Here is a 19,623-nt window from a genome sequence, read left to right as displayed (position 1 = left end):
GCAATGTCATAGATAAGGCCTTTCATAAAAAAAATATAAAATTTTTAATTAAAATTCTGGGGCATTAGACAAGGCCCTTTATAGCCTTTATTGATAGCCGTTAGGCTCGAGCCTATATAAACCCCAACCCTCGCTCATTTCTCTCATCCCTCAACCCTCTCCTCCTCTCCCATAGCTCTACTCTCTCTTTGCTCTTAGAATGTGGATCCACATGATGATTGAGAAAAATGGAAACAAATACACAGTTTTGCCACAAAAGTTTCTACAGTAGCAACAATGAAACTCCATTCTTAAAATTCATCAATCTTGGGACTATCTATAAAGTAGATGTATGTATGTATGCATAAGAAAAAGTATTGGCTTTACTCTATAACATAGTATTCTCTAACTAAAATTTATAGATGCAGGCTTTATTTCACTATTTTGGCCCCATAAATGGATTCAACTTGTCCATTTACTAGGGAGTGCACATTTGATCAAGTAGCTTAAACATAAGAACAAGATTTTATCGTAAAAATTTTACACATTATGGACCGCTGAATTTTGAAGCCATTAAAAATTCTGCTTATACAATATGATCTATTTAAAACATGTTTTTGATCAAAACCCCATAAATGGGTTTAGCTTGTCCATTTATTAGGGAGTGCACATTTGATCAAATAGCTTAAACATAAGAACACAATTTTCTCAGTCATAAATTTTTTACACATTATGGACAGCTGAATTTTGAAGCCATTAAAAAATCTGCTTATAAATATCTGTTTGAACAATCTAAAACATGTTTGTGATCAAAACAAGCCATATACATCATATTTATAGGGATTATTCTAAAATAAAAATAAAAAATGTAATCGAACAAGTTGTTTCTAAAGTGTATGAAAATATTGAATATAAATCACCACCTTTTGAGATTTTTAATTTTTGTTTTTGTTTAGATCAGACCTTTTGGATGTGACCTACAAGGTTGGTTTAGTAGAAAATGAGTTTTGAATAATGTGGTGGTGGCATGCAAGCAGGTTTTTAAGGGCTTAAAAAATGAATGAGCCACCATGCACTAAAAGTTCATGACTCAATAAATAAAAAATATTTTTAAATTAAAGTAACAATATTCAATGTTCGACCCTGGTGAAACAAAACATGTTGAACACATCTGTATGGTCGTCAGAATGAATCGATAAAGCTGGAACCTATGATTTTCAGGTGAATAGTTCAATAAAACCAAAATATTATCCATATATTTATAATAAAATATATGGGTCGTACCCAATGTGCCATGATAGTTAATTTTAGGATGACAAAAAACCAGATGTGCAACATACCGAAATAAGCATGGTCAACGGGCCACGCTTCATGTTGGAGCCAACTTTAATGCATGATCATAGTAATCAGATCGTGCTAAGCGTGATCCGACGGTTTAGACCTCTGTAAATCAAGGATGTATCATCATGGATTTAAGTACCACGATAAATAGTGGCCACGCGGGAGAAGGAAAAAGGACAGTTTTGAGGGGGAAAGCACCGAGAGAGAGAGAGAGAGAGAGAGAGAGAGAGAGAGAGAATGTCAGACCTAGACAGGCAAATAGAGCAACTAAAGAGATGCGAGCCCCTCAAGGAGTCGGAGGTGAAGGCCCTCTGCCTCAAGGCCATGGAGATCTTGGTCGAGGAAGGAAACCTCCAGAGAGTCGACGCCCCCGTCACCGTATGCGCCACCTCCTTTTCCCCTTCTTCTTTCTTGGTTCTCTTCTTTTGCGTTGTGCCTTTTTCGGTCAATCCATTGCGTGGCTGTTAATTCACCTCTTGGGTTATCGCACCTGCGCCTTTCCTCCCTCCCCTCCTTGTATAGCTCTAACTATATGTTTGCTTTTCGGATGGGTGGAGAAAGAAGCTTGTTTTTCCGTTTCTCTATCTGGAATTACAACGTTTTCTTGTCACTTGTTTGGTTCTGAAAACCACCATCTACTGTTTTAGGCACTTGTGAGGGGTTTGAGCATCTCTGTGTTTGCTAGAGCCCTTATGCTCTTTAGATGCAAATGAACTTTCTTAATCTTGCTGTTTAGTTGCTTATCATTTTTGGGTACGTGAATAAACAAAAAAAAAATAAGGGTATAGGTTGTGGCGCTGAACTCTCCCATGTGTGCGTTGATGGAGAGATGAATTCTGGGGTTGACCAATGGTATTGTGTTGAGTTAATCATGTTTGCTTTGTCAGTTCTGCTCGATTTTATTGCTCCTTATGGGGCTATTGATAAAAATTTATGGTATATTAGTTTTGTAAAGAGAGATGCACAACGTTCATGGTGCAAACATGTTACCTTTTTTTTGAAAATTCCTGGAGCAGAGAATTTTGGTTTCTGAGCTGAATCTGCTTTCGTTATTCCATTAGTCAGGTGCTGCTTCAAAGCAGTATCAATTATTGAAGACCCTGCAGCACCTTTGCTCAGTAAAGATCCTTATAGGGACTAAAGAAGATTAGGTTATACTTTGAGGTGGCCTTTCTTGGCACCCTCATAGTAATGAGATTGGCATGAATATCCTTTAGGGCACGCTTGGAAGTGACAAAAAAATTCATGGGAAAAAAATTTGCCCGTGACAAGTTCTTACACGAGAAATTTTCTTAACGCAAAATATTCTCTTGTTTGTGTGACATGAGAAACTCATGTTGGAAAAATGTTAGAGTGTTTTGATTAGGGTGAGGGCTTCCCTCAAAACTGTTTTTTTTATAGGAAAATTTTTCCATCTCCTGAGATGGAGGAGTTTTTCCCATCAAAATCAGGGCTAAATAGAAAACTTTTCTTTTCAAAAAAAATCTATTGCTTAGAAAGAATGGAAAAGTAGCGGCTTTTTCTTTCCCACTTGCATTTTCCTACATTTTCTCTTTTCCAAAAGTGCCTTCATTGCTTCTTAATAGGAATTTGCTGATTATTGATTTTTCTTGCATGGGAACATCCGTTGAGGAGCTTGATATGTATGCTGTTGATGAATATCCCTACAAAGTTATCACAAACATTTATATACAAGCTCTCCCACTCCTACTCAACCAACAGTTCCTCCATATTCTGTTTCTCATTCACACTTTGGTCCACACGTCAATAATATGACTTTCTTTTATGATAATTCCTGTCTATAATTCTTAATGCCTGTTTGGAATCATTTATGTTTACTCTTCATAAGTGTTAAAGAGAAACAGTGTTTAAACCAGAGTTACCGGAAGCGCCCCTATAGTAGGGGAAGCACGCTTCCCCGATACACGCTTTGCAAGCACGACACGTCGCCCTTCCGAAACGCGTGGGGAAGCATCCCCTTTTTTTTGGGAAGCGCGCTTCCCTTTTTTTTCCATTTTATTTTTTATTTTATTTTTCTTCTTTTTTCGCTTCCCCCTCACTTCCTAGGTCACTTCCGGTTCGCTTCCTGGGTTGCTTCCGAGACGGTTCGTGACTTGCTTATAAGTAGTCCCACGCTTCCCGCTTCCTAAATTTTTGAAAGTGCCTCGCTTCCCGCTCCCGCTTCCTCGACCGACAACCATGGTTTAAACAAAAACAGAAGCAAAATTATTGCTGTTTGGATGACAAACTGTTTATTTCATTCTAAATGGTCCAATGAGTTCAAGGGATATAAAAATGTCATAATGAATCTGCTATGGGCCTTAATTATGAGGATCCAAGTTCAGTGTAGGTGGGTCCTTTGTTCTGCCTGATTTTGGCTTAGCTGGACTTAAAACCTTCATGTAGCATCTTTGGATTCTTCAAATTTGTGCAGTAACAAATTTTGAGAAGGTCGGATGAAGTGGCTTCATATGTGGTCCACATTAAACCGAGGAATTGGATCTGGTTACTTGGTGTTGAACTTAGTGTAAGCAATCTTAGTTTCTACTACTTGACCCTTTATGGAACCAAACAAAGTTGATTTTACAAGTGATATTTTATGTTTCTTAAACAAAAAATCGTAGAAACTTCATCCAAACAGAAAACTGAAGGTGAACCACATTCAAAGATAGAGTACTGGTAAAATTGCATTAAACCTTTCTGCATTTTTGAAGGAAGATGTTTTGACGTCTAGAATTGTATGTAGAAAAATTAGTTAGACTTTGTCCGATATGTTACAGTCAGCTCATATAATGCATGGCTCAGTTGAGAAAAATCAGCATCTACTGGTCTTTAAGAGGATTTTCTTATTCAAAATTAGTATGCAACACAGAATCATCACATTAAACTGGTTCTGGGAGTATTATTTTCTTGCATTCTGTTAATCTGATTTCTTGAAATTTCTTTCACCACTGATGATATGCTGTTTGATGGTAATGCAACTCCCTATCAACAGCCTTCACCTTTTAGTACTGTTTGTTGGTTTTAAGAAAGTTCCGCCCTATAATTTACTCAGAGAATACCTAAAGATTATCCAGAACACTTTTGATAGTATTTTCCTTTTATACTTTTATTAAAATTCACTATTATTTTCCCCAGATATGTGGTGACATCCATGGCCAATTTTATGACATGAAGGAGCTATTCAAAGTTGGAGGTGATTGTCCAAAAACCAATTACTTATTTCTTGGAGATTTTGTCGATAGGGGTTTCTACTCTGTGGAAACTTTTCTGCTTCTGCTAGCATTGAAGGTATAGTGAGATGCATTTGTTATCATCAATGGTGTAATTTGTACTAATTTGCAGCTTCAGATTTTTCACTAGCCCATGGATACACACACATACACACATACACACATGTATACATGCATTCCTCATTAGCCCATGGATACACACACATACACACATGTATACATGCATTCCTCATTAGCCCATGGATACATACACATACTGATTCCTTACATGTACTATGCATACAAATATAAATATGAATGTAAATATTATATATATTATATATATGTATGTATGAGATTTGTGATCAGTAGCTGAATTGGATTTTCTATTGTATAGATCTGAATGTGCTGTTGTCTGAATGCTTTCTGTTCACTTTGTTTGGGAAATATATTGACAAGTACCAGTTTTTGTTTTACATTATGTTCTCAAAGCCTGAGATTACAAAATGGTCTGTGGATGCATTGCTTGATGCTTTAAGTATGAAAAGTTGCATATGAATGCCTACTACAGATTCGTTAAAAAGTCAATATCTTTGTTCAACATTATTGTTGCCGGGGTACAGCTGAACATAAATGTCTTTGTGTAGATAATGATACCCTTTGTTTGTTGAGTCATGTCTTATTTATCTTATGCTGGTTCTGCATGAAAATTTTGTCTTTTTTCTGCATCTTTGGTGTCATGTGTCTTGTATTTTATTTTTACACTTTGAGGAAAGTTTGTGATAAGGCAAGTACTTCAAATGGCACATGAATGGATTACATGCCAAAATGTGTTATTTTTGTGTGAAGGACTAAGTAAAATAGTGCTGGAAATATTATTAGTGTAAAAGACCCCTGTGCCCTTATGGAACTAAGTCCATAGTACACAAAATGCAAAATATAACCAATTGGGGATTATCTTGTTGTCAAAGTGGATCACTAAACTTGTCCCATACTAAAAAATGACCTTGACCTCCTAGTCTTCTATTTCCACTTTCTTATACTTCATGCTTTAAATACTTGGATGCATCTTTTCTTTTCCCCAGATATCATATCTATTTTGCTTTAGATTCCATGTCAAGAGCTGCAAGGTGGTGCTTCAAATGGAAAAAACCTACCAATCTTTGTGTTAACCAAGTGGGAATGATGCCCTTTGCTAGTTCTTGTATCTTCTAGCAGCGGCAAAGAAGTGAAAGCTATGTCATAGGGACTTGGCCAACTAGGTGCTGCACCCGCGTCAGGTGCGGGTGCGGCATCCGGTGCGGTCAACCTGACCCTGGGTGCGGTCAATGCACCCAGGGTCATTTATGTCCAACTTTTAGACTTTATATATATATATATATATATATATATATATATATATATATATATATATATATATATATATATATTTGCCGCACCCCCGCACCCAAGTTTTTTGAAAGTGCCGCACCCCCACACCCGCACCTGCACCCGCACCCGCACCCATGTGACATAGAGTGAATGGAATAGGTGAAATTGGAGAAAGAGGCTTGGAGGGGAACAAGAATCATTCTTGGGAAGGATATAGAGTGTTATAGATTTACAACAATGCATGCAATGGGGCTAATGAGTGCATTTTTTATCTAAGACATTCAATGACTTAATACGAGCATAACTGTTGGGGGGAGGGTCACACTGTTTTATATGATAAATTCCATAGTCGTGTGAATACATGTAATGACTCCAAAATGACCCTCAAAATTTTGCGGATTGTTTTTTATAAATAAATAATTTAGAAACATTGTAGAAAATATCTCATGGACTCGGAACACATTACAAATTTAATATACACAACCCAACAATCATTTTGGACATATAGAATAAAGCAAACCATGAATTTAAATTGAATCTAATGTAATTAAATAGTCCCCATTTAGGGTTCACATATTTTCTCAAAACAACAACCCCACAAAACAGTCAGAACCCGGTCCATCGTGTCATAACCCTTACCCCCTCCAACAAGCTGGTCTCTTCATCATTGTCCTCAGTACCTGAAAAAGATTTTTAAAAATAGGGTAAGAATCGAAGTTCTCGCACGAGACCCTCTCGAAATCCAATTCTAAGAAAATTAACATAAATCAAATCAAACATAAGTTTAATAGGGCTCAACAACCATCTTACATTTAGAACATGCTTTGCAATATAAGCAGTTCAAACAAAACAATCAACAATTTCATGCTAAATTAAACATTTAGGGATGCATGAATCAATGCAACATGTATGAATAACTTTTAAGTTCAATTATCAGTACTGCTTTTGCATGCATGTCTCTGCTTAATGCACACAATTTAATTCCCACTTACATATATGCATATATGCCGATTGATATATATATATCCTGTTTAACATATATATGCTCAAGGAAACTGCGGATGTATGTAATAAATATAATACATGCTGGTACAGATTCAGGAAAAATCACAGTTTCATGTATTCAGCGTAATACATGCCTATACATGCCTACACACACAGTGAAATACACGTGTTCCTATTTAGGAAACGCAGCTGCAAATTAAATGTTGTCCACGATATCAACAACTAAGTTTACGGGGCCATCAAATCCTACCAGCCTAGATTCACATAGACACTGATATGATTTTGTGCATGAAAGTTTTAAAACTCTAAAATCCTTTTTAGAAAGCCGATTTTGATTTATATAGAGTAAACATATTCTCTTTTGAAAAAATGTATGATTTTGGATGTCAGTTTCTTGTATGTATTATATTTCTTTATTTACGACATAATTTCATGTGTTTTTGATGGATGTAAAATTGTTGGATAGTTTTTCTTGACGTTTCTTGTTGAAAAATATGAAGTTCTTGGTTGATTCTTGAAAAATTGCATTCTATTCTATGTATTTTGATCCGACCAGTCATAATGATAAATTTGGTTCTCTCAAACCGTGAACCCCATAGGGAAATGAAAGCCTTTTGTTTTTAATTCACTGAATACCAATGTTCTAATTCAACCGGCACTGAAACTGGTGCAGTAACAAATTAAATATTACAATTCATATGGAATATCATATCTATGTGAATTAAGTAAATCAACTGATAAAATTCAGAGCTTACTACATGTTTTATATAATATCATCCCATTTTTATTCCTTATTGGAGTGACTTAGAATGTCAAAGAAAATATCGTACAAGAACTACAATATGATCTCAGCTGGTTAACTTTATTTCTTCAATTGGTTAAGATGTATGGACTAAACAATTTTCAAGCAGCCAATGAATAGTAAAATGCCCTAATGTAACTTCATTTAATGGTTCATTTTTTCTAGAAACAACACGAAAAAAGAAAATTTCCTTAGATATGCTTGAAACTTAATATTGTTAACAATTATACATCCAAACCCCATAATTCACGGAGAAAGAAAAAGCTAATGATTGAAAGGATTCTACACCGAAAAATATGAAAAATCAGAAATGTCACAAGATTGCCTCTTTGCCCAAATATGAAACTTGTGTCTCCAGAATCCTTTGTATAAAATCATAAAATTCAGACTACAATCTCGACACATGGGATTTATAAAAATTATGTGGCTGTTTTGTCCCAAATAAATTTGAGCACTGATGATACTAATTTCTCATAAAAGATTTGAAATGGCATAAAAATGCGCACCTTTATTGCTATAACCATGTCGGCAATCATCTCTTTGACTGATTTCAAGTGATGTTCATGCAGGGAGATTGACAAGGATTATTTAATCAAATGACAATCAAGACTCCACAACAACCATAAATCACATCAAAGATCGTCTGACACTATGACCTCGAATTAACACTGCATTCTCAACTCAATATGAAAAATAAATTCAGAGGGTAAACCAAGATGGCCTTTCGGGCCTCTATCCATCACACTTAACAATTCTGTAAAGTTTATTGCCTTCACCAACTGTTAAATATATATATATATATATATATATATATATATATATATATATATATGTGTGTGTGTGTGTGTGTGTGTGTGTGTGTGTGTGTGTGTGTGTGAAATACCCGATAGGGGTATTTTTGTCATTTTACATGGTTGTTTTTAGAAACAATTATTTTTATGTAAATAATTATTTTTAGTTTTTTATTTTTTCATTTTTTTTAATAAGGGATCCATGCATAAGGGGCCCCACATAGAGTCGTTGAGGCTCCCAACGTCTCTATGGGGAGCTCCCAATGGCTCCCCTTTTTTAGCCCTCTTTTTTGTATAAATAGGGGTCTCTACCCCATGTATTTCTATGGCCTTTTAGTCCCTCATTCAATGAAGTATGTGTAACTTATGCCTCTTCGTAGGCTTCTTGTGGTGTCCCTTAGTGGACCATTTTGTTATTCCCCGTTATGGGGTTGTGTCATTATGGGGTTGTGTTTGTCCAATATTGGACCTTATGAATACGTTATGCATTCTTGTAATTCATTTTCGCATACTTTCTAACATGGTATCAAAGCTCGGTTGGGATCGAGTTGTTCTTTGGTGCATCGGAAAGCGTGTTATTCAAGAGATTTTAAAGAAAAATGGTAAAGTTTTCATTTCTCTCTCTCTTTTCTTTCTTAAAGTTATTTGATATGCATTCTATTTCTTTAAGTGTCGAGCATTATGAAGAATTAGATATATTTTTCATATGTGTTCTCTTTGTCATTATGTCTTTTTATAATAGTTTGGGTTACTTGATACTCCATTGAACCTTTTTCGTATATTATACTTTTTCGTATGTTTTTCTTTGAATTTTTTTAAATGATAATTTCTAAAAACCGGTGAACTTGTTTTCTTTTTCAATTAGTTATATGATTGCTCAAAACGTGCTTTAATGTGTCGGTAAAAATTTATGACCATTGGAGTTTTTTAATTTATATTTAACTTTGTTTGTAAGAATACCTTTTATATGATGATAAGTCTTTAAAGAAAGTTGTGTTAAGATCAAAATGTTTGTGAGATATATAGTATTGATCGCATACTCTTTTACACTCTCATCATATTTGTTGTTTCGTATTGAAGGTATGTGTTTATCCACTAAAAAGTCTTATATGTGGTTTCTTATAATATCGTGTGTTTTTTGGAAAAATGATTGACATATATCATCTATGAAAAATTCCTTATTAAGTTTTGATTCCCTTACCTAATGTGTTCTTTTCATATGAACAATATTTGATTAAGAAGACGTCTTATAATACCAGTTGAATTAAGTTTTAAAATGGTCTTATGGAATACTTTTAAAGATTTTGCAAATTTGATTTCAAGAGTTTGTCTCATTGTAAAATTTATGGTCTTCATTAATGCATGTTGCATACTTATTGTATTAGGAGTTGGTTATAACCTATTAAGTCATATGTTTTTGATAAACTTATGAGTTTTTGAATTTTTTTTCAATAAATATTTGATTTTATAGATTTATGCCATAGTGCAATCTTATTTTGTTGTAAGGTTTTTTAACAAACCTATTATTCTTCTTTGTTGGGATTTCTCCCACTTTAATGGAGTTTTTCCTCTCCTTCTTTTCGTGTGTACCCTCCTTTGGGGATTTTGCGTGTTTTTTGTGTTTGAACTCTCTTTGAAGAGCCTTTCGGTCCTTGTAATTTTCTTATGAGTATATACTCTTTATGAAGATTTCATGGTTATTGTGAGAAGATTGTTTGTGAGTATCTTTCTCTTGCATAATATCCTTCAAAGATTCATTAATAATTGTAAACCTTTGTGGATCTTTTGAGATTGGTTGTGAGCATCTTTTTTAAGTTATAATAGTGGTTTTCATGAGATTTTCAAACTTTATAATCTTACCATCTTTATGAATGCTTATGTTGTCCTAAATTTGTTATTTGCTCATTCAAGATTATTGTCATTCGACATCTTGTATTGCGTAAAAGTGCATGCTTGCTCACTTTTTTTTTTTGTATTTTATATATTTGTGCAAGTGTGGTGTAAGTGCATTTGTGCACATTTGTTTATCAAGTATTTATGCTTGTATGCTTATAGCCTTTGTGCACATGACGTTGCTTAATATTTCATGTTGTGTTTGTTGCATAATAAACCTTTTTAACTTCTTTGAAGAATTGATCATGATTAAGCATAATTCGTGTTTATGCAAAATCGTTGTTATGAAGCATATTGTTGTGATTGATTATATTGGACCTTTGATTTGATTTTTTCAAATCAGCCTTCTTTGTAAAATCACCTATTTGGAAAATGATTTCCCTAAGTGTTCATTGCCTTTTTATGGCATTTATATTTATCCATCACAAGTTGTTATATGGTGCATTAATCCTTTTTGGCCTTATTATTGTTATATTAGAGTTGTTTGTTGAGGTGAGTTATGGGCACCTCGTGTTATCTCATTTTAGATTGTCAACTTGTAGTTTGACTCTTAAATGACTTGTTATGTGATTTCTAATTATGAGTGTGTCATTCGTTTATTTTTGGCCATTGTTTTTATGGATGCTCTTAATTATGTGTACCTGTGATGAATGTATGAAGTTTGAAACCTTAAATGTTTTGAGGTATATTGAAATTAATGTTTTATTTGTTAAATGTTTGTCATTACAAGTCTTATTGTCTTAAAAGTCTTCTACTTTTTATACCTCTTATTTAAGTGTTATCATATGTAGACAAAACATATTATTACACCTTTGTGTGTTGGTAGCCCTTTAGTGACATATTCTTATGCTCTTTGTCTAGTAGCTGAACACATTTGTCTTGAGTGTAATTATATGTAGACAAGGCATGTTGATTCACACCATTGTGTGTGATTTTAGTCCATGTTGGCATTTGTGTTCTTGTTCTAGTCGCTGAGATGTATGCCCATGGTTGGCTTCTTTCACTCATTTTAAGTGTCATTTTATGTAGACAAGAGATGTTTTGTCACACCTTCGTGTGTGTTTTTGCCTATGGTTGGCTTGGTACTTTTGTTCTAGTAGCTGAACATACTTGATTTTGAGTGTATTTTTATGTAGACAAGAGATGCTTTTGGTCCATGTTGGCGTGTATTCTCTTGTTCTTGTCGTTGATGCACTCATTTCAAGTATTATTACATGTAGACAAGAGGTATTTTTACACATCTTTGTGTGTGTTTTGGCCTTTAATGACATTATATTTATGTTCTTGATCTAGTAGCTTATACACTTGATTTATGGGTTTTAGACTAATGAGGTAGTTGCTTGTAGTGAATGAACTATTGTTGAAATTTGCAAAATTTCATTCATAACTTGTGTTTTAAGATATTCTAGTGGATCATATCATTGATATGCATATTTGGAAACCAATTTAATATTTTGGCATTTAACCTATATATTAAGTGTTTTTTGATTTTTCGGCCACCTAATGAGTTTTTGTGTTTGCAAATATTTGAGTAAGAATTTTCTCAATGTGTAAGACTTTCTACTCAAATATCTTTCACTCTTGACTCTTGGGTGGACATTTTTTGACATTTGTTTAGAATTTCTTCCCTCTAAGACGTGAAAGAAATCATTAGATCATCTTGTGTTAAAATGTCTCCCTATTATTGATTTGTGTGTCAAATATGCTTTCGTTCGTATGTTCTTTTTAGGGAGCCATTAGTTCTTATGTGAACATTGTGTTCTTAAAGATATTTGTAATACATGAAACCTTTTTAATCTTAATACAAATTTCATAATTTTGTGTCTTTGTGCACTTGTGAGTGTTCTCCGTGCACACACTTCTTACTACCAAATATTGATAAAACCCTTTGTGAGAAATATCTTTGGCATCGGTTCTAAATATATAAATTGTGCATTTGTGGGTGTCCTCTCTTGTACTTCGTAGTATAGCCTTTGTGCACATATCCTTCTTCGAGAACATAGTGTGTTTTATCAATAGAATATTTAAGTTTAAGTCATTTTTGCATAATACTCAATTAAAATGCATGAAATATCTTTTAAATAGTTGTTTTGATGAAATCATATGGTCAATCTTATTTATCTTTTATTTGATTAAGATATAAAGATATTTTTTACTCCGAGTTCTTTTGGCTTATTTTACAGGATCGCCAAGATGAGAGGAAAGAAGTATCTATGATACATCGTGGAAGAAGCTTGAAGATGATCATTAAAGACAGTTAAAGACTGACATTTGTAAAGTTCTTTCATGTACTCTAAAGATGATGGCTTCCATTGAAGATTCTTTGAAGACTTGAACCCTCCTTTTTGTATCTTCAAACTTTTTGTTATCCCCACGTAAAGTTTGAGGGGGGGTGTTAAAATATATATGTTCTCGCATATATATATATATATATATATATATATATATATATATATATATAAAATACCCGATAGGGGTATTTTTGTTATTTTACATAATTCTTTTTAGAAACAACTATTTTATGTAAATAATTATTTTTAGTTTTTTATTTTTTCCTTTTATTTTGAATAAGGGATCCACGCATAAGGGGCCCCACATAGAGTCGTTGGGGCCCTAACTGTCACAAATGTGACCGTTGGGGCTCCCAACGTCTCTATGGAGAGCTCCCAATAGCTCCCATTTTTCAGCCCCCTTTCTTGTATAAATAGGGGTCTCTACCCCATGTATTTCTATGGCCTTTTAGGCCCTCATTTAATGAAGTATGTACAACTTATGCCTCTTCATAGGCTTCTTGTGGTGTCCCTTAGTGGACCATTTTGTTATTCCCCATTATGGGGTTGTGTTTGTCCAATATTGAACCTTATGAATGCATTATGCATTCTTGTAATTCATTTTCGCATACTTTCTAACACCAACCTTTTCACTATTAGAACTTAAAATTCTGAAATTTAAATACATGTTAATATAATTGATTTAGGAGTGCTAACAGCTAACAATTATCTTCCAAAATTCGGGCAGGTATTTACCGTAAAATAAGAGAATCTTATACCAGTTCATTTCATGGCCAATGTAAATGAAAATAGTAAATGCTCATGGACGTGAAGGATGCTTTTCTTCTAATTGGGGCAACTCAACATGCTCAATCGGCTGAACAAACCATCATAAAAAATCTGATACTATAACTTGGTACATTCTAAAATTCTTCATGTTTTTTCCAATCAAAAGATCAAGCTAAATCTCATTCCAATATCTTTCAACGAGAAGAGTTCATTCATCAAAAGTTTCTGGATGCCTATCAGTATCCAAAAAAGCTAAAAAATATGACCATTAGTGTATTTCTCTTATCTGCTTCTATATGACAAACATTCAAGAATGAACAGTTTTTAGCCATTTGATTGATTCCATTCCACAAGTAAAACAATTAAATAATAATAATAATAATAATAATAATAATAATCTAACCTATAAAATAGAAATGTCCAAATTATAGAAAAATGACATCTATCTAAATAATAGTTATGCTGCAAAAAGGATTGCAGATACAACATTGTAACATTGAAGCTTCTCATTAGCAACCCAAAATTTTCCTGGCCTCTAACCAAAACAATAAAAACATGAGAGAAGTCTTCAAAAACATGAAATCTTGGAAATTTGTGGGTAGGAGTGGCAAAATCTGACACGACCTGCCAACCCGCTTCTTAGCCGGGTTCGGGTTTGGCTTAAACGTGTTCGTGTCATAAACGGGTCGACTCGCCTAACCCGTTTATTAAACGGGTCAGGTTCGTGTTAGGGGTATACCAACCCGCCAACCCGGCTGACCCGTTTAATAAACGGGTTAGGCGGGCGGGTCAACCCGTTTACTTGAACCCGACCCGCCCTCCAACTCGTTTATCCGACCCGCCCGTCAACCCGTTTACTCAAACCCGACCCGCCCGTCAACCCGTTTACCCGAACTAGACCCGCCAACCCGCCCGCCAACCCGTTTACCTGACTCGACCCGTTTATTAAACAGGTTAACCGTGTCGTGTCGGGTTACCCGTTTAATAAATGGGTCGGGTTCGTGTTTGCCACAACCGACCCGTTTAATAAACGGGTCGGGTTCGTGTTGAGGTATGCTGACCCGCCAACCCGACCCGATTGCCACCCCTATTTGTGGGGATGTTCCATACATATGAAAGTGATTCCAGATTCAGATGAGTCATGGATTGGGAGATATGCTCTCTGCAAGTCAGCACAGAAATCGTGTCCTGACAGTGTGTCTATGGAGATAGTAGATTTTTGTAAAAATCATATCTCCCAGAATACTCAGGATCTGAGGCTGAGATTTTAGTCTGAATATGTAAGAACACATGGTTAAAATCTTGGAAGTTGATTCCTCACGGTTTGGAAATGAAAAATTGGGGAAGTTGCTCTTGAATTTGTGATTTTCTGGAACACGTTATGTTAAATAGTAGAAACAACATACTTTAAGTGATTTTTAGCTGTTTGTTGGAATCAAATTTAATTCTTGGTTTTTGTGGGCTTGAATCAGACATATCAAGCCACCCAGAGTAAAAATATCAACATTTAGTTTGTTTTGTATGATTTATGACTGATATTTCATTGGAAAGACAGAATTGGATAGAAAACAATCTGAGCTACAAAAATTGTAATTCATGTTCTGTAACAAGTTAAGATTTGGGTTTTTGCCTATATGCATGTAACATATGTAAGAATCTTCTGTTAAAATCCCCGAGCCTACATAACCGAATTTATACTTTTGCAATCTAAAAGATTTATAAAGCATAGCACCATGCCTCTGTAGGCCCATATATTGTACATCAGTATGTTACATGTCCATCTCGTTCACTTCTGTAACCATCACATGTCCATCTCATGCATTTAAACGCAATCCCTTAATTCGGGACTGCTAACAAAGAATATAACTGTCATTGTAAATCTGTCATAAATCATCTAGAATGATTTATATTTTTATATGCAGCATGATGATATAATGATAATGTGCTATAAGACATGAAAAACACGCATGCACATGTGAATGCTCATGAGTGAGCAAGTGGTTTAAAAGAACTAATATGGTGTCATAAGTGCACAAATATGACTTTATGGCATGTTGTTGAGCAATATCTGGACCTATTGAGGTTGTGTGCTATTGCAATATTTTGTGAAAAATTATTTCGAATGCAAGTTTTAAATTATGTCACGATGCATAAGATAAATGACACATACTTGCACATATTGGCACATGATGAGTATAATGTTGTATTCGAGTGAGAAGATGACCCAATCAGATGTTGCATAAGATGATATGCATGTTTGAGTTGGATATAGAGCTTATGTGGCATGAGTGCATTCTATTGATATTGAACGTGTGAAAATTAATGATGTAAAAAGATACCCAAACAATGTGCTAATAATTTTCTCCTTCGTTGTCCTCTAGTGATGGTGTGATCCTTGGATGGTTGTCGTGGGGGACAATGTTGTACTAATCTCTGTGATGGTGTTTTTCCTAAGAGTTCGATATGGTGGCCCGTGTCCTCAACCACGATAGTAGATGACTTTTCTACCATTGAGACACGTGAATGATGTGGTTGACGTCAGTTGTTAGCGTTCTTGGTATATTGAGCAATGCCGTTTAGAGTAGTGATTCTCTGACGGTGGCCGTCTAGGGTGGTGATTCTCTGATGGTGGTCATTTAAGGTGGCGATTTCGATGATGGCCTGAGGAACAGGTGCAAGACCCGATTAATAAAATACAATTATGTGTGAGAAAAATACCCAAGGGACTGCCTTGTACTTCGGTTTTAACTGTGACAGTACCCACAATAGAGTCAGGAGGAAAACTTAAATTGTTTGCAAGTAACATGCTCGTGCATTGAAAAGTAAGTAACAATAAGGAAGATAAAAAGATACCTGATGCATTATGGATTGGTTTATGTTTTGTAATATGTTGCATGTATTTAATTATTGTAGTTGGCCATCTAAAAGCATTATGATTGTTATGTTGCATTATACATGTTTTGAATAGATGCATGATTTCTCGTATACTTGGTTCTGTGCATACATGCAATGTTATTGTGTTCCTTTTGAGACTCGATGAATCTGACCCATATATCATAAACATCCATGTAATGGGACTCAGTCATAGCTGAGTGGCGTGATGGCATGACTGGTGCTAGAGAGGACAAATTCTATGGATTGTGGGGTGCTCTTTTTCTAAGCGGATAGATTGAATGGAAAAAATTGTGAACTTATTTTGAAGTTTATTAAATTTTCATAAAGAGTTGAATTATTTTGTTTCTATAATGGTTTGGAATGGATGGTTGGTTTGATGGTGGAACGTGAGTTTCTAATCTGTGAGGTACCCTGGATCACTTTTATAAAGTTTTCTCTGAATTTCATAAAAAATAATGTCTTAGGGTAGGTATTTTCACCGCATACTCAACTGCCTTGTACTTCGGTTTTAACTGTGACAGTACCACAGTAGAGTTTCTAATCTGTGAGGTACCCTGGATCGAGTAGGGTTTTTGTCCTTGATAGGTTCCTATGCGAACTTGGTTCTAGTGAGCTAATATACGCTCGTGCTTGCACTCAAGTGACTCCCTTAGTGCTTAGTTTGGTTGGATAATTGCCATTGATAAGGCCTTACATCATTCACTGATTTTTTTTTTTGAAATTCGGGATAATTTTGGTGTCGTTACAGATTGGGTCTTCATCATCTACCTCTTGTGCTTCTTCCACGTTAATCTACTGAATGTTCTGTTCATTCAAAAGAGTCTCTGCTTCTTCTTTAACCAATGCATCCAATTCATCAAAATGTTCCAAATTGATGGGATCAAATTGCTCTTTGTGCCTCCTTGATGATATCTTTTCGATTTGCCTAAAAAGATGATACAAAAAAATTAAAATTAGTTGGGTTTTAAATGATATAAGAAAACTTTAAATAAACACATGAAAATGACAAATAAACTTTATAATTTTATATACCTCTGCCTCTATCATAAGTTGTAGCGAACGTAGATGAAGTTATCGAGCTTTTTATGCTCTAATCTATTTCTTCTTTTGGTATGGATTTGCTCAAAGCACTACAGTTTCTCTCGCATACACTTGCACTACATGTTTGGCTAAGAATGCAAATGACAAAAAATCTCAAATTTGTAATATCACTTTCAAACCTGGCTCACCACATGTCTGAAAAATTAAGAAAATGAGAAATAAATAAGACAATAACAGATATACATTCAAACATCATAATTGAATAACAATATGAAATTAAAATTATAATAGACAAAATAACTTACCTGGATGCATCGTGACACAATTTTGCACTTTCGCAGGTCTCCCCATATCATGCAATGCATTATCATAAGCTTCCATTTCTTTATGAATTTGATCTTGAATGTTGTACTCAGGGTTCAACCTTTTGATGCAATCCAAAAGTCCCTTGTTGACTTTTCTGTTCATTTTAAATGTACGGTAATATTTAAATGCAAGATTTAAATAATATGCTACAACGTAAAGAGGTTTATGAAGTTGCCTAGTCCACCTATAATCAATGGTGTTTCATATAGGTATGTACAATTTTTTATTCTCCTTCAAATTATCTCTAATGACCTCTTTTGCCTTATCCATGGCCTCATAGAGATAACTCATAGCTGGTTTGTTTTTACTGTCAACTAATCGAAGTACCTTTACCAAAAGTATAGTTATTCTCAACAACTTTACACATGAATCCCAGAAGTGTATCTACAATTTCTTTGATTTTTTTTTGTGTATGGGGATATGCATTCCACTCATCTGATAAAAACATTTTTTTTAGTGCAGCTCTATTCTTTACTAGACTTTGCACTGTCAAAAAATTCGCACAAATCTAGTCACTACACTACGAATCAACTCAACATCACAAATGTACTTTTTTATTAGGATCAAAACCCATGCATTATTATAAATAAATTTAGTAATTTCTTCGCTTCAACTCTTTGCTTTATCTCATCTATGCTACTGATGTCCTCAAGCATAAGTTCTCTCCAATGGGCAGCACATGGGGTCCAAAAGAAGGACCTAGCTACTGCCTTATAATTTGTATTTTCAGTAATAAATTACATAATATTTTGAGGTTGAACCTCTTCCACAACCTGATAAAAAACTCTGACCAATACATATGTTCTCTTGGACGTATCAGACAGATCAATTGACTTCAAAAACATAGTTTCTTTTAGGCAATAGACAAGAAAATTTATCAAGGTCTTTGACTTTTTGTATGTCCACCTATCTGCCATGATGTTACATCCAATTTCTCTCTATGTCTGCCTTATCTCATTACAATATGCCTTCACTTCTTTAACATTAGTATCTAAAACTTTTCCTCTCAAAGCATGATATGAAGGCATCTTGTATTCAAGCCCGATACTGGTTGTGACATTTGTCATGACCTAAAAATGAAAGGAGGAATTTGCTGCATTGAAAGGAATGCAGGCATCATAGAACCATCTCTCAACCACAACATTCTTCTGCTCGACTAAATGTTGAGAAGTTATAGCAGGATGAATGTCGGGTTGCGCCCTAGGGGTAGTCCTAGGAGGGAAAAAGCTCTTAATAAAGCCTTTAGCTCTGCCTCCTTTCGAAAGGCTCCCTCCTCTTCTTTCTCCTCTTCTTTTTGTGCTCGCGACGACACTACTACTGGCACCAACCCATTCGTTGTAGAATTTCTTAATTTTGATCCTATGTTAACGGCTATAGGATCAAAAGTAGGAAGCTCATCTTGTAACACACATCCTCTCAAGGCTCAGCATACCACATTTTTGCCTCATTCATCTCTCTTTCTTACCTTTTTCTTAAAGTAATTGCTGGCATTGCCATTTCACAACATTCGACAATTTTCTTGACGTGCATGCATGCACATGATGATGTGTTCCGACTAAATGATGCTTCAACCGAGAGATACCACTCGAAATTCTTTTTGGCAATAGTTGCACTTGATTTTTAATCGGTTTCCACTAATTACTTGAGTGCCTCATTGCCATGTCGGATCCTTTGATGCCATCTTCTAAAAAAAACCCTCAATAAGAAGCAAAGAATAGAGATTTTTTTACTTTAACCCACTTCATTGAGTGAAAAAATGGCGGAAATGTACTCTTACTTGAGAAAATCGCAAAAGCCCTCTCCCTTGCGCACGAATCGGCCCTCAAATCTATCCCACGACTCCTAAGGTGCGTGGATTCCCTTCTAAC

The 19,623-nt window shown here is 34.9% G+C and overlaps 1 protein-coding gene across 1 annotated transcript in view; it reads left to right on the top strand.

Annotated features, from left to right (window-relative positions):
- The first annotated feature begins 1,539 nt into the window (after window positions 1-1,539).
- LOC149818701 (serine/threonine-protein phosphatase PP-X isozyme 2-like) overlaps window positions 1,540-19,623 on the top strand; it is a 32,032-nt gene continuing 13,948 nt past the window's right edge. The window contains exons 1-2 of the mRNA XM_089984491.1: window positions 1,540-1,698; window positions 4,459-4,611. Of these exons, the coding sequence (XP_089840617.1) occupies window positions 1,558-1,698; window positions 4,459-4,611 (294 nt within the window). The 5' untranslated portion in view covers window positions 1,540-1,557. The remainder of the gene's footprint in view (window positions 1,699-4,458; window positions 4,612-19,623) is intronic.

This window comes from Nuphar pumila, chromosome 13 (genome assembly GCF_984573655.1).
Source record: "Nuphar pumila chromosome 13, dmNupPumi1.hap1.1, whole genome shotgun sequence".
Taxonomy (NCBI): Eukaryota; Viridiplantae; Streptophyta; class Magnoliopsida; order Nymphaeales; family Nymphaeaceae; genus Nuphar; species Nuphar pumila.
The sequence above is the reverse complement of the archived record's forward strand: the minus strand, read 5'-3'. Positions and strand labels throughout refer to the sequence as shown.